The sequence below is a fragment of the Tasmannia lanceolata genome, unplaced genomic scaffold, assembly GCF_043159265.1.
Source record: "Tasmannia lanceolata isolate RefF3 unplaced genomic scaffold, GAP_Taslan_0.1 ptg000019l, whole genome shotgun sequence".
Classification (NCBI taxonomy): Eukaryota; Viridiplantae; Streptophyta; class Magnoliopsida; order Canellales; family Winteraceae; genus Tasmannia; species Tasmannia lanceolata.
Window position 1 is genome coordinate 27,330,377 of NW_027518696.1, and position 15,439 is coordinate 27,345,815.

A 15,439-nucleotide genomic window follows, 5' to 3' on the forward strand; every position below is an offset into this window, starting at 1 on the left:
TCTGCATGCACTTTCTCCCATCGCCACGTCATCCTGGCAGAGAAGACTAGACACGACGTGTCTATCCCCCTTCCCCTTTTCGTTTCTTCGTACGCTAACACTCCCAGCAGGTGACACGTATGAGGGTTGGTGTATATAGGCAGGTGCGTTCGTTAGACCCACCATCGCTTGATTACTAACCTGCGCCATCATCTTCTCCGACCGCTTCTTGCCGGAGAGACAGAGAATTTCCGACCAAGTTCGCGAGAATTCGTCTGAGTGTTGAACTTTGTTTGCGGGCGGATGTTGATCATTTCTTGACACCTTCACCCAATACACTGTTTCATCTATGTAAACCGGTAATTTCAGAGAATCTGGGGAAATTGAAGAAGTCATAAGAAAAATTAAAGCTTTCTCATAGCCATCCCCTTCCTCGCATGATCCATCAGTGGCTAGCACCCTTCCAATACGACAACCTATTTTCCTGAAATTTTCCACCATCCATGCATGTGGAGGGAGCCCTACAATCGACCACCATGAAGTCGTGAAATGCCCTGAGAATTTATCCTTCCAAGCACATAGCTCTGCAAAAGGACTATCCTTGGCATTTACCCATCGGAGTCTACAATCAACGAAAGAGGCGTCCGGAGAAGAAGTTATAGCAACCTCCCCTTGGGCTATCGGAAAGATCTCGAACTCGGCTGAAATTCCCGAAGCTTCCCCTAACCACATTTTTAGCTACGAGTAGTCTTTCATTGATCCTGTTCTAATTTTACCCCAAAAAGTTCTTTGGAGGTCAAATCTAGATCCCAACTCTATGGATTCAGCCCATATTTCCTCCGGGCACTGAGAGATATTGTCCATCACCTTCGGGCCTACTCCAACAACATCCGGCTCCGGCGGGCTCCCTTCTGGCTCGATCTGGCGCCTTAATTGTCTCCCCTCCACCCGCTCCTTCAGGACATTCGTGGTAAGCTTCTGCTTCCCAGATCTGGATGAGCTAGACAGGAGTGTACGTTGAAAACCAACTGGGATATTAATGTCAAAGCCCGACCACACCTTCCTACATCTGTAGCATTCCGGTCGCCGTCTAAAGTTTACGAAGCTGCACTTGGAGCATCGCCAATCCCCCAGATTACTAGCTTTTCTTTTTTCTAGAACCCTTTGTAGCCTCTCTTCTCGGCGGCTTTTTTTAATATGCCACCGGCCACCTGAGGATCCCCGGCCTACGTAGTTCCGATTACCAATATCAGGTTGGAAGATAAAACGATTCGGCTCCAACCCACTAGAGCGCATATTTTTCGTGAATTCCTCCATTCAACCAGCTGGAATACCCCAACCGTACCTAATACACAATGTTCAGACCCCTCTCTCCTCCCACTTCCGAGGATGAAACAGGAGGAGAAGAAGATTTTGAAATGGAAGACGAGACAGAGTATGATGAACCAGAAGTTTACACAGTGGAATACTCAACCTCTGCTTGCATCAAACTACAACAAGGGAATCTCTCCTTGAAAATTTAACTTTGCCCTTCCTGATCATCGATTGACCCCGTCCAGGTAAGTATGCCCTACACCTAGGAAAACTATTTTAAAAATGCATTCATAAGAAGATGCACATTGGAAATGCACCTCGTGCTTAAAAACAGCGAAAAAATAGATGAATAGCTTTTATAAATTAAAACTTAAAAATAAAAATGGAAGAAGGGCGAATAGCTTTTATAACTGTGAGGTTGTGAATTTTTATAATCCGGAGTTCCTTGGAAATATTCTCATAGAAATTCAGAGGATGTCTCTAAAGCAATTGAAAAGTTTGCAAGTTGATCGGGTAATTCAAATCTACTTGAGTGATTCAAATCAAATCACCATTGTAAACACTAAATTGTACAAAATTAGGTAACTACTTGAGATTAAGAAAAATTATGACATTAAAAATCTGGAATGACATCGATGGCACCCATGCAGCTAGATAATGCAAACTACATCAGATTTAGTATGAAGCATTTTAGATGTGTACCTATTATGCCAAACTGTAACAAAAAGGAATTTTTTTAGCAAAATTTGTTTGTGTGCTCATCAAAGTTATCACCTTTCCCATCATTAAATATGACTTTTTGCATATAAATGTTCTAATAGTTTTAGAGGAGGCATAGTTCAGCTATGGATATATAGCTTTAAACACCTTTACAATTATGTATAAGCTTTTACATCCTTTTTGGATTCATTCAAAAAAAATTTCTTTTTCATTTTTGTGAAGAGAAAATTGTGGGAATTCAAATGTTTCTACAAATATAATAGTGCAATTCTCACCAAATATCTAGTGCGAAACGCTAATCGTAGCTCCTGATACATGTGTAGATTATGTTCTTGATTTAGTAAAAGAACACTTGAAGCTTCCATGATATGATGATATGTCACTGATCTGTTCTGTTGGTCTCGTGTTGGTTTAATACTAATTGTATTTGTAGCTCCTGATACTTGTTTAGATAAGGTTCTGGATTTAGTCAAAGAGTAGCAGAAGCTTCCATGATATATTGATATTGCAATTCTGTTGGTCTCGTGTTGGTTTAGTAAAGCTGGAACCACCAAAGCACGGTTCTACTTTTAACACATTAATATAGAGTATACATAAATCTTTGGATTTGGGATAGCCAAATTCCAGGTCCTGAAAAGCGAACACTACAAAGGTAAAGAATCCCTAAAGATGTAAAAATTAAACATTTTAATTTAGAACAATAAAAGTAAAGAATCCCTAAAGATGTAAAAATGAAACATTATAATTTATTAACCAAATCTAGCAATAAACAAACGGGATTCTGCATCCAATCAGTCAAGAACATTGTAATTTGAATGGCTACAATTTCGAAACCTCCAAATTACATATAATGGAGACAAAACCCTAAACCTCAATTTAGGGGAAGGTGGATTTCTGTGTTTGCTTCTGATCGAGGCAGCAGATGCAGAAGCAAAAGATTTGAATTTCTCATCAGCTTCTTCCTCTCTCCTTCACTAACCCATGCCTATTTTCTGTGCAGCTGATCGTCCGGAAAAGCAGCAGAAAATAACAGAGAATAAGCTCAATAATAGCTCCAAATGTCCACCAAAAACAGCTAGAAACATTAGAGAATAAGCTCAATAACATTCCAAAAGGGTTACTATTCTCTGTATTGGGGTTTCATGTATTTTTCTTCTTTTGAAGTGAGCTAAAAGAGGAGAGAACGAATAGAGCTTGGCTGTTGTGGAGCCTTCGTAAGGAAACAAAGACTTAGAGAAAGGGGGATATGAACCGAAGAGGGATGGTAAGCGGCGCTCGTCGAGAGAGAGAGAGAGAGAGAGAGAGAGAGAGAGAGAGAGAGAGAGAGAGAGAGAGAGAGAGACGCGGGTCTAATCCAGCCTTCAGTGAGACAGCTGAGAAAGAGAGATGGAAACGTGGCTGAGAGTATATATCTCTTTTTTGGGAGAAAAAAAGGGAAAATAGATATTTTCATTCTTGGCTACGTGTTAATCTGACAGAATTTAGAAGAAATTCAAAAATCTCAACCCTTTTCTCTTCTACTATATATATATATATATATATATATATATATATTTATATATATATGAGAAAACGGTTTCTACACACAAGTGTAGATAAGTTATCTACACACTAGCTTAAAATACAGTGGAGGGCATATTGTTTTGGTGATCCAAACCATTCATTTGATTGGCCCTCACATAGATAGGGTGTCCACAAAAAATCAGCTCCATAGGATCATCCCAACCCTACGATTTGTGGAGGTAAAATGGACGTGTATAAACCTTCACAAATCTGTCCATTTTTTGCCTCCACAGTTCGAAGGGTTAGGATGATCCTATGAAGCTGATTTTTTGGGCACACCCTATCTATGTGAGGGGCCATCAAATGAATGGTTTGTGTAAGCCCAAGGGTTCCCATGGGTTAATCATTCACCTTACCTTCTTGTTTTGATGCTGGCAAACCAAATTGATTAGCATTTATGGACTGATGTGTTGCTTTGAGGTGTTGTGTTGTATACAGGAATTTCATGACATAATCGCCATTACACAACTCTTCACAACACATGACTTGTGGATCAATGATCAAAGGAACCATTGGAGTCATCCTCATTGGAAGATGCTCAAGTAAAGAAGCTCATCATGAAGATCCCACAAGTTCCTAAGCAAGTGTCAAGAAGGAGCTTGGAGTTGAACATGCCATGGTGACACCTCATGCACCTCAACATGCATTGAAGATTAGAGGACAAGTCACAAGAGCCAAACAACGTCAAGATGTTCACCCAAGCAAAAGAAGTCCAAAAAAGTGCAAATGAGCCAAGACATTCCAAGAAGACTCAAGGTTCTTATTTTTAGAATGTATTTGGAGTCCTCTTGATTTTATGTTTAAATGCACTTTCAAAAGGTTTTCAAATGGTTTTTATATTTAACATTTAACATCTTTGAAAACCATCAACACACCCAAAAATGTGTTTGAAAACCTTGGACTTAAGCCCAAAGACCATTGCCCAAAAGCCCCTGGATTTTAAAGTTAAAATGGAATTTCACCCAGGGCCGGTCGACCGGGCTATGCCAGGCGACCGCGAGATGGAACCTGGAAATCCAGGCCATTTCGAATTTTATCGGGCCGGTCGACCGGGTTAAGCCGGGTGACCACGGATGCGTTTCTGTTTCAAATAAAACAATCCAATTTGGTCTAGGGCGGGCAACCGTCGTGGGTTGGTCGACCGAGATAGGTTTTTGAGCCAAATTTTTTGAGCAAACAGTAAGCCCTCGCCGAGCGACTGCCATGTGGCCGGTCGACCGCGACAGTAAGAAATTTGAAAATAGAATAGGGCGCCCGATAGGGGCAGACGGCCGCTGTAGCTCGGTCAACCATCGCGGTCGAGCAAACTAGCCATTGGGGCGTTTTCTGCTTGACTTTTTCAAGCCATTCATTTACAGTTTTACCCCAAACGGTCATATTTTCAACTACACTATATATACATCATTAAAACCTATCTCTACAAGCTTTTTGAACATTTGAGAAAGATCAAATCCCATTTCTATTTGAGCTTCAACCTTTTAATTCAAAAGCTAAAAAAACCTCTTTGATCTTTCATTTCTACATGTTATCAAGAGACACTCCATAGGGCTTTTACTTGTTTATTTCTTGGAGTGAATATGAGCTTTCAATGTTATAATCCACCTATTAAGAGGCAAGAGAGTTTTTATTTTTCTTTGTTCTTCATGTGAGGGTCTCCTCTTCGGCCCGTAAAGAAAGATGAAGAAAAGGGTCTCCGACCCGTGAAGAAAGGTGAATCATGTGCAAGGGTTTGATTCCCTTGTCAAGGCTTCATGCAAGGGGCTTCGCTTTGGCCCTTGAGAATGGAAAAGCAAGGGTTTGTTCCCTTTAGAGAAAGAGTCAGGTGTACGGCTTCATCATTTTAGTAGAGATCCCAATGAGGTAAACTTGGAAGAGTGGAGTAGGTCAAGTTCTGACCGAACCACTATAAATCTTGTGTTCTTTGTGGATGTCTCTTTTCCTTCTCTCTTGCACGTGTGGTGATTGGTAATCTCTCCTAACTTGTTTTTGTGCTTTTAATTGAACAAGGGTTAGTAAATGCACTTGATTAAAATGTTTAAACCCTAAGCATTATAATATCTACTTGAACAAGGGTTTACTAAATGTGCATGATTAGAAAGTCTAAATCCTAGCTTTTATTGATATACATATTTGAACAAGGGTTAGACTAAATAGTGCTTAATTAAATGGATTAATTTTTAATCTCCCTTAATTAAACCTAAAATTTCTAATTGACCAATTCACCCCCTCTCTTGGATTGTCACACCTATATTTCAGTTTGGATCACCCAAATAATGTGGGCCCCCACTGTATTTTAAGCTAGTGTGTAGATAACTTATCTACACTTGTGTGTAGAAACCATTTTCTCTCTCTCGCCTCTCATTGGTTCCTGTATGTGGGACCCAAACAATTATAACAACTTGAGCGCACCATTTTTTTGGTGCGCTCAGCGTTTGAGCGCACCAACACTTTTATGTATATATATATATGAAAGAACAATTTCTACACGCTAGTGTAGATAAGTTATCTACACACTAGCTTATTGGCCCTCACATAGATAGGGTGTCCACAAAAAATCAGCTCTATAGGATCATCCCAACCCTACAATTTGTGGAGGTAAAATGGACGTGTATAAACCTTCACAAATCTGTCCATTTTTTGCCTCCACGGTTCGAAGGGTTTGGATGATCCTATGAAGTTGATTTTTGGGCACACCCTATCTATGTGAGGGCCCATCAAATGAATGCTTTGGATTACCCAAACAATGTGGGCCCCCACTGTATTTTAAGCTAGTGTGTAGATAACTTATCTACACTAGTGTGTAGAAACTTCTCTCTCTCTCTCTCTCTCTCTCTCTCTCTCTCTCTCTCTCTCTCTCTCTATATATATATATATATATATATATATATATATATATATTATCATATGTATTAATAGTTTACCTTTTTAAATCAAGCACTAGATGAGATGCAGTCTTAATACCTTACCTACAACCATGGTTTGAAATATTGGTATTGTGTTGGTTGTCGATCGTGTTGTATTCATATCGGCCAAGGCCAATAAGATATCCACCATTATATTGGCCACTAAAAAGTTGCACCCATATCGGTTTCATATCGACCGATCGTGTCGTAATCGTGTCGTATTCATATCGGCCAAGGCCAATAAGATATCCACCATTATATTGGCCACTAAAAAGTTGCACCCATATCGGTTTGGCATCGACCGATCGTGTCATATTCGTATCGACCAAGGCCAATAAGATATCCACCATTATATCAGCCACTAAAACATTGCACCCATTCATATTGGATGATATGGTACCAATATGGGACCCGGACAGAAACATTTTTTTTTATTACAATAGAAACCTTTTTTTAGGGAATCTAGGCTATTTTTCAGATTTTTGTTTTCGCCATTGAAAACAAAAGGGCAGAAACCAATAAATTATATCCACCATTATATCGGCCACTAAAACATTGCACCCATATCTCTTCTTTATAATTCATATTGGATGATATGGTACCAATATGGGACCCGGACAGAAACCTTTTTTTTATCACAGTAGAAACCTTTTTCTGGGGAATCTTGGCTATTTTTCAGATTTTTGTCTTCGCCATTGAAAACAAAAGGGCAGAAACCAATAAATTGTTAGGATTTAAATCACATAGACGTGATGCTCGATGCATCAGATATCTATACATTTTCGCACTGGATCCTTGATTTCCGCACTGGATCCTTGATTTCCTTAGCATTTTCGCCGATCGATCTTCCTCATTCATGTTGTTTAAATTTCTTCATCTTCCATCCATCCCGGTCATTTCTAGAAATCATCTTCATTATCTTTCCTCGTTTTCTTCTTGCCGTCTTGTTGTTGTCGTTGTTTCTCATAGTCGTCATCGTAGTCACACCTCTTACATCACCACAGTAACTAACTATTAGGGCTAGCGTTTTGACCACTTCGGCTACGAGCATGTCGAAGAAAACTCTCTCCCTTCTCGTTTGATTTGGTTTAAAGTACAAACCCCAGAAGGAAAAGACATTCCCATGATTTACTATGGATACCCACTTAGTTTTAGTTCAATTGAAAATGATATCTGCACTCCCATATGTTGATAGTTCCACTCATAGTTTGTTAAAACCTTTTCTTATTGTAGTTTGATAGTTCTTTTAAAAATTATAACAGCTTTTAACAGCTAATTAAAAAGTTTAATAAACCAAAATCAACTATATGTGACGTCAACATTGATGAAGAATTAATAGATGACATAGCTACAATCTTGAGTTGTGAGATCCCTTATCTCCTGGTTAATAGATATTTAGGTTCCCATTAAAGAAGCGATATCAACATTGATATGAATTAATAGATGCATAGTCACAATCTTGAGTTGTGAGATCTTTTATCTCCTGATTATTAGATATTTAGGTTCCCAATAAAGAGGGATCAACTCATATTCATGACTAGGTTCAGGTGGTTGGAAGTTTAGAATCTACAATTGAAAATTGGAAGAGATCTTTGCTAGTTGAATCAACTTGTCAAAAGAACATGTTGGGTAACATTACAACGTTCTTTATTTCTTTGTATAGAATCCTAGTGCTTTTGATGGAGAAATTAAAGATATAGATGAATTTTCATTGGAATAATGAAACCTTCCCTTGAAATTTCGTATTTTTAGTTGGCCTAAAGTTTGCAAGCCTAGGCGATCTGGTGGCCCTTGGCATTAAAAACAGTAGGAATCAAACTTGACCCTACTTACAAAGTGGCGGTGGAGACAATTATCCGATGCCAAAGATTCCTAAGATAACTTTTTATTTTTATTTTGAACGGCAAGAAATTTTGTTAACGAGGAACAACGGGGAAGCCTGCGACCGAGGAGGTCAATACATATCAGAAAATAGAACACTCATTTATTTACAAGTATTAGGTATGACCATCAGGGAGGGAGAAAGTCAAATATCTCTAAACTCGCCTTGGCAACACGCCGATCTCTGGACGTGCTAGAAAGAAATGGATTGACCGACTCCTTTATCCTGGATCTCAACGAACCAATGTGCAAATCTCCATGGAATGACATTGGACCCCTGAGCCACCTTATCACATTGAGAGCGTCCCCTTCCACTATCACTTGATCTAATTGTCTGCTCTCTAGCATCCTGAATCCCTATAGAACCACGCTAATTTCCGCCTCATTGGAGTCTGTATTTCGCTCGGGCCCACCTAGTCAATCCGCTCTCTTTCTCTAAGAAGCCTTCCAATTCTGGCTGGCCCTGGATTTCTATGACTGGATCCATCAAAGTTTAGTTTCAACTGACCTTGCCCGGGCGGATCCCATTCCTGGGCTAAAGTTATTATTGTCAAACACCATATTCCTAGCAAAAGCTTTTGCTTTGGGGAATGGAGATCAAAGATGAAACAAGTCCAAAGCTATCCAAATACGAATAACTAGAATTTGAGTAAAGAAATATGCCGAAGAAGGAGGTGAAGGGGATAAATAGTATCACAATGTTATATATGAAACATAACATTACCCAAAAGTTGAATGAAAGATAGGGTGTCCACTATATTCCATTGAAGTACAAGCTCCCAAGCTTTTAAGTATAAAATATCATCTAAATCAAAGTTGCATTACATAAATCAGCCCCTTTAAATTACATTGGCAAGCATTAAAGAGTTGAGAAAAGTTACAAAACATAGGAAAAGATCAAAAATAAAGGTATACAATGCATAGAAAAGTAACACATGTTTCCAATGCAATCAATCTTTGGAAAATGCAACTCTCATAACTATCCATTGGGCCCCAACATGTGGAAAGAATATATTGACCACCATTTGTTTCTTTAGAAAAAATGTCTCCCTTATGTTGATTGTGTTTCTTGTCCTTTCGTCCTTTCCAATCATGTCCTTTCTTAGCATGGTAAATGACGAAAAAGTCCTCCATGTTAAGTTGTTAATCTTATTGACTTCTATGCTTTGGGCTGCATCATTCCTTCCCAATTGAAAGGAACTCGACCTCGAGTTTGGTGGATCATTGGAGTTATACTCGAACAAATCAGATATATTAAAAACGTTAGATGTCTAAATTCTATTTATCAAATCTTATCTCGTAAGACTTGTTGTTGATCTTCAATATTTGGCAACGATATATCTTGAGCTTTTAATTTGTCATAGCCTTTTAGGTGCCAGTTGAAAACCTTTCTTTTCACAGATAGACCATCACTTCGTCTCCTTTGAAAATTTTGTGTCGTTGATGGGTATCAATCTCTGCTTTGTACTTGGCATTGCTTGCTTGTATGTGCTTACGCACTTGATCATGGATCTCATGAATATTCTCTCCCATGTCTCCGACATCTTCGCTAACTTTTGCCAAATTTGGTAGGGGCACCAAATCAAGAACATGTGCAGGATTTCGATCTTAAAAAATGTTAAAAAGTCAACATCCAAGTGAATGATTCCTTAAAGAATAGATTTTTGGGGCACAACTTATTTATGATGTATTCCAACAAATGAATGGTTTGGATCAAACCATGAAGTAAGCCGTACAATACTTTTAAAAAAAATACTGGACTATATGGGCGTACACCATATAAAATCTCATAATTATCATAGGTAACCATGTAAAGTCTAGTGCATTAAATTGTATTTATATATATATATATATATATATATATATATATATATAGCTAATAGTTAATTCAACAAAAAGAAGTGTTCATGTAGCGTACGGTATAAGAGAAGCCACACAAGTATCTAGTTATCGTGGGTAACCATGTAAAGTCTAGTGCATTAAATTTTTGGGCATATCAAGTACTAATTAAGTTTTAGAAATCCATGGTCGTGAAATATAAAGGGATTGAGTTCCCAGAAGAGTGTGATTGCACCCCAAAGAAGGTATGGGATCACATACCCACATGAATTTTTTCCAAATTGCAAATTTATGGCTCACAAGCAATTTTACAACCTTAATTGGGCAGATCAGTCCTCTAAGATTGTTTTTTATGAAATAATCACAGCATAGTTGAAAATCCACAGCGAGTAATGTTTCAAGTCTCACATCTATTGGTCCTATTGGCCAAAACAATTGAACATTTTTAACCCAAAAAAAAAAAACTTACTGTAGCAACATTGGTTTCCTTATTTGCTTCGGTGATGCTGTGAGAATTCGGCAAGATAGGATCTCCAACATAGTAAGATTCTGTCAATAGGTTTGAGCACAAAAGGTAAGACTCCATATGACCCAATGAATTGTAGGTTTTAAAATCATAATTTCATGTGACTTGAAGCAAAGAATTGCAATTACAAAAATCTCTACAAATAAAAGCAAGAGGATGGAACAAAGTATATGAAGATTCTCAGCCAATATATAAGTACCACTGTAGATGCAACTATTCAATTCAAAGAGATTGTTTGCAACATTATAGTTCGTAACATGACAAAATGGTCTTGTAAATAGTGAATTACCAAAAGCAATCACTAATATGAACAACAGATAAGATGGGCTTAACAAACATATGGTTCTTTTTTTCTTTTTCTTTTTATGGGTAAGCTGGGGTTAGGCTTTAAATTTTACAAAACTAAAGGCACACCAAGTCGCATGAAATGAAATATACCCCATTTCATAAATGGTAAAATAACAGATCATATGGGCTTAACAAACATATGACTTTATTTAAAAAATTAAAATAAGATAGAAAGCAACAAAACTAAAGACCCATCATGCCGAATGAAATGAAATATGCCCCATTTCATAAATGGAAAATCAGATAACATCTTCACGTGATTAAGCTTTTTGTAGCAGGCTTGCCACTTTTCCTACATCCAAATGATGCGGACAATTCAAAACATGAAGGATTTAATTAACTAGAATTTAGAATTCAGCAATTCATACACATTAATTGTGACTATAATGGCTTCTTATTCAAATAACAAAAGCAATGGAGGAAAATATATTAATGAGATGCTATCCTTGCCATATATCAAACCACGGCTGAAATATTCAAAGGAAAGTCAAACCACTGCAGCAAACAATTGGAAAACTTGAGCCGATGATGCTCCTCCAAGACTAAGAAAAATATTCATCTTGCATAAATTGGGATTCGAGAATGAAAGATATTTGTGCCCGCAAATTATCCACATATATCTATAGCTATTAAATTCCCACAACATAACTCACACTTATAATGTATATACATGGTTTTAAATTTTCACATAAACCGACAAGAAACAACCAAAATGTTTCCATTTCCATCTCCCGTTGAAATGCATATTGAAACTGAATCACATACCGAAACCAAATTCGTATGTGTGTATATTATACCATTTCGATTGAAACTTGGAAACATGTCAGTTTCAGTTGGAAATTTTAGTGAAAATCTTATAAAATCAGGAAAATGTATGTAAACATATGAGAAAAGATGGAAATTTAAGAGAAAACTTCAAGAAAAAACTCAAAAACGCATGTAAACATATGCAAATGATGGAAATTTAAGAAAAAACTTCGAGCAATTCTAAAAAATTATTTATTTCCATTACTTGTATACCCCGATTCTCAAACTTGGAGTTCACGTTCCACTAAAAGAGTTTTCTTCTTCCCTGGTGACCAGCCTTATAATATTATAGGCCTCCTTCTAAATAGCTAAAGCTTCCTGGTTTTTCGTCGCCTATTTCCTGTGTTGACAATAACTTTTGCAAGTGATTGAAGATTACTTAAACAGATCAAGTAACAAGTGATTCATGGTTATTTGAATACAGAAGTTGATCGTTGATTAGAAGCAGGCAAAGTATTATTTAGGTTGCTTGATGTGGATCTTAGCAAGTAGATCGCAATCCATGAGCTGAGAGTTTGGTATTGTTCTTGGAATTAGCCTTGAATGAACTGTGGTCGTAACTTTGTTGTGAGTTCAGAATTCATAAATTTATTCCAAGTTGTTTCCTTCTACAATTGGCTCTTAATATATGCATAGCAATCATCAAATTGGAGTTTTTCTTGGTAGTGTTCCCATCTCAAGTGGTAACAGAGCATGTCTACCCAGGATCATTTCAAGTTATGAAATAAATATCTAACAATGTTAAATGATTCATGTGGAAACTCATTCTTGCTGAGCCAAAGTTACTGTCATGTGTCAGATTAATAACTCGTAGTTAAAATAGAGCCCTGAAAGAGATAAAGCATGACAAAAGGGATAAGAAAGACTTAAAATTGAAATTAACAATGTGATAAGTCAGAATAGATAAACAAGTCTACATGCGTTTTCAGGCACTAATATGAAAACTTGCATGTTGAGAAATTACAAGTTAACAAAGACAATATAATGCCTTCATTCTTTTGAGATTCAAACGTAGAAGCTCATATTGGTTATGGACTTACGTGTCTAAAGTCCAATTGTCCCCACCCTAGAATGAAACCATTATGTTCAATCGAACTTTGACTTCTAAAAATGAAAATAAAGGAAATCATAATGGTAATGATCCTGATGATAACCAAAACTTTGACTTCTAAATTGACAATCAATAGGAAATAATTGCATTACTATCGAATAAGATCAATTATATTCAAGACAAACAACTTAAAGCTTTTATTACCAATAAATTTACCATGAATTGGATCCCCAATTGGTGAATCAAATGCACCAGGAGGAAGTGGCTGGAATTCCACGCCAACTGGTGGACCATCTTCACGATAATGCCTCCCTAATTGCCTTTTAACAGCACAAATAGCAGGAATTTCAACCCCATCCTGCAAATATAAATATCCCGGAGACATCATATATCCCCTGCTGTTTACACCCTCGGTATTCATCAACGTAGAGTTGCTATCCCGAGAGGAGTACCTCAAAGGTAACAGTTTTCCATGTGAAGCTGAGCTACTTCCCGAAGAAGTAACATCCATGGCGCTATAAATTTTGCTAGGCACATATCGTCCCCTATTTTCACAAGAAAGTGCTGCAGCCAAATAATCCTGGCCATAGATCCTTCGGCTTTCTACCTCTTTGGGATCAAAATGCCTATATTCCCCTTGTTTGGTGCTGCCACATGAGTCCTGTCTAAGTCCACTGCCACGATCCTGTATGAGACCATTTGAATGATCTTGTTTTCCACTCACGCAAGTTTCATCTTTCAACAAATTTTTGTCCTTCAACCTTCTGTGGCAAAACCAGCTCGAAATCTGCTTAACTGACAATCCCAACTCTAAGGCAACCTCTGATTTCTTGTCCTCTGAAGGGTACATGTGTTCTGAGGAAAATAAAAATAAAAATATCCTGTCTCAGCAGTTTCCCGTATGCAAAAATGGAATTTAGAAATAGCAGCAGAATTTCAGATAGGAGAAAAGTACGCATACCCTTATAAAATTTCTCTAAAGCCTCAAGCTGGGATTTGGTCTTCAGCATTCTTTTCTTGTTCTTCTCGGTAAAGATCTTATCCCCTTCAGAGTGGATATCAGAGGATTCTGAGAAGTTGAGATCAGATTGAGATGATTGATATAAATTGTGATGGGAAAAAAATTAAAACGAATTTCTCTATGAAGCAAAACATGTCTCCCTGTGGGTTATGAGTCCCCAAGGGCCTAATATATAGTATATGCAATTTAGATCAAGTGATAGTGATAGGACACCGTTCTACCAGAAGAGAAAATAGGGAAGAAGATGATAGAAAAAAGGGATAGAATGAGTTAATTCGAGGAAACTCAAGCCTCCAATGGGTTAATTCGAGGAAACTCGACCTCCAATATGCAAACTGCAATTTGATTATTCCTTGCTGAATAGTCATACGGCATCTACATTATATTTAAATTAGGGAAAGCAAAATAAGAAAATAGAAATCAAATAAAAATAAAAATATCCTGTCTCAGCAATTTCCCGTATGCAAAAATGGAATTTAGAAATAGCAGCAGAATTTCAGATAGGAGAAAAGTTCGCATACCCTTATAAAATTTCTCTAAAGCCTCAAGCTGGGATTTGGTCTTCAGCATTCTTTTCTTGTTCTTCTCGGTAAAGATCTTATCCCTTTCAGAGTGGATATCAGAGGATTCTGAGAAGTTGAGATCAGATTGAGATGATTGATATAAATTGTGATGGGGAAAAAATTAAAACGAATTTCTCTATGAAGGAAAACATGTCTGCCTGTGAGTTATGAGTTCCCAAGGGCCTAATATATAGTATATGCAATATAGATCAAGTGACAGTGATAGAACACCGTTCTACAAGAAGAGAAAATAGGGAAGAAGATAGAACACCGTTCTACAAGAAGAGAAAATAGGGAAGAAGATGATAGAAAAAAAAGATAAAAAGTTAATTCGAAGAAACTCAAGCCTCCAATGAGTTAATTCGATGAAACTCGACCCAGGAAACTCGACCCCCAGTACGCAAACGCAAACGGCACTTAATTTGATTATTGTTTGCTTAATAGCCATACGGCATCTACATTATATTTAAATTAGGAAAAGCAAAATAAGGAAATAGAAATCAGCATAATATGAAAAAGGAAATAAGGAAACCCTACTCTAATATAGCAATAACTTAAATAAGGAAAACAATCTAAATTAGTAGAATAGGAAAAAGGAAAATTGATTCTAACACTCCCCCGCCCTTAATTTCAACCTTGTCCCCAAGGTTGGAAATTGATCTTGTTCAAGACTTTTCAAATTTCTTCTCTCTTCTCCTTTTTTTTCTTTCTCCCTCCATCTTGCCTATTCTTTGTCTTGTAATTAGTCACGATTTTGCCTGTTATCATCAAGAGTTGAAGCCACTCCAATTGCAAACTAATCCTACTATGTCGTTCATCAAAGCTTTTTTGATGTATTTGTTTAGATTTATTCACGGATGGTTTCACGTGAGGATCTTCTCTATGGAGTTGGAAAGCTTGAAAGGCATGATAAATTTTTTGGCG

The 15,439-nt window shown here is 37.4% G+C and overlaps 1 protein-coding gene across 4 annotated transcripts in view; it reads right to left on the reverse strand.

The window, feature by feature from the left end:
• The window catches only part of LOC143852209 (Homeodomain-like superfamily protein), a 34,717-nt gene extending 19,781 nt beyond the window's left edge, over positions 1-14,936 (reverse strand). For 2 of the 4 annotated variants that reach the window (XR_013236742.1, XM_077361589.1), the window contains exons 1-4: positions 14,474-14,935; positions 13,893-14,000; positions 13,148-13,786; positions 10,669-10,748 (exon numbers count right to left, since the gene is read on the reverse strand). Coding sequence is in view for 3 of the 4 variants with exons in the window: in XM_077361589.1 (XP_077217704.1) it covers positions 10,669-10,748; positions 13,148-13,786; positions 13,893-14,000; positions 14,474-14,522 (876 nt within the window). In the remaining variant the exon portion in view is untranslated. Of the gene's footprint in view, positions 1-10,668; positions 10,749-13,147; positions 13,787-13,892; positions 14,001-14,473 lie in introns of all 4 variants that reach the window. The other 2 variants (XM_077361591.1, XM_077361590.1) reach the window with 1 other exon arrangement.
• Positions 14,937-15,439: the final 503 nt, after the last annotated feature.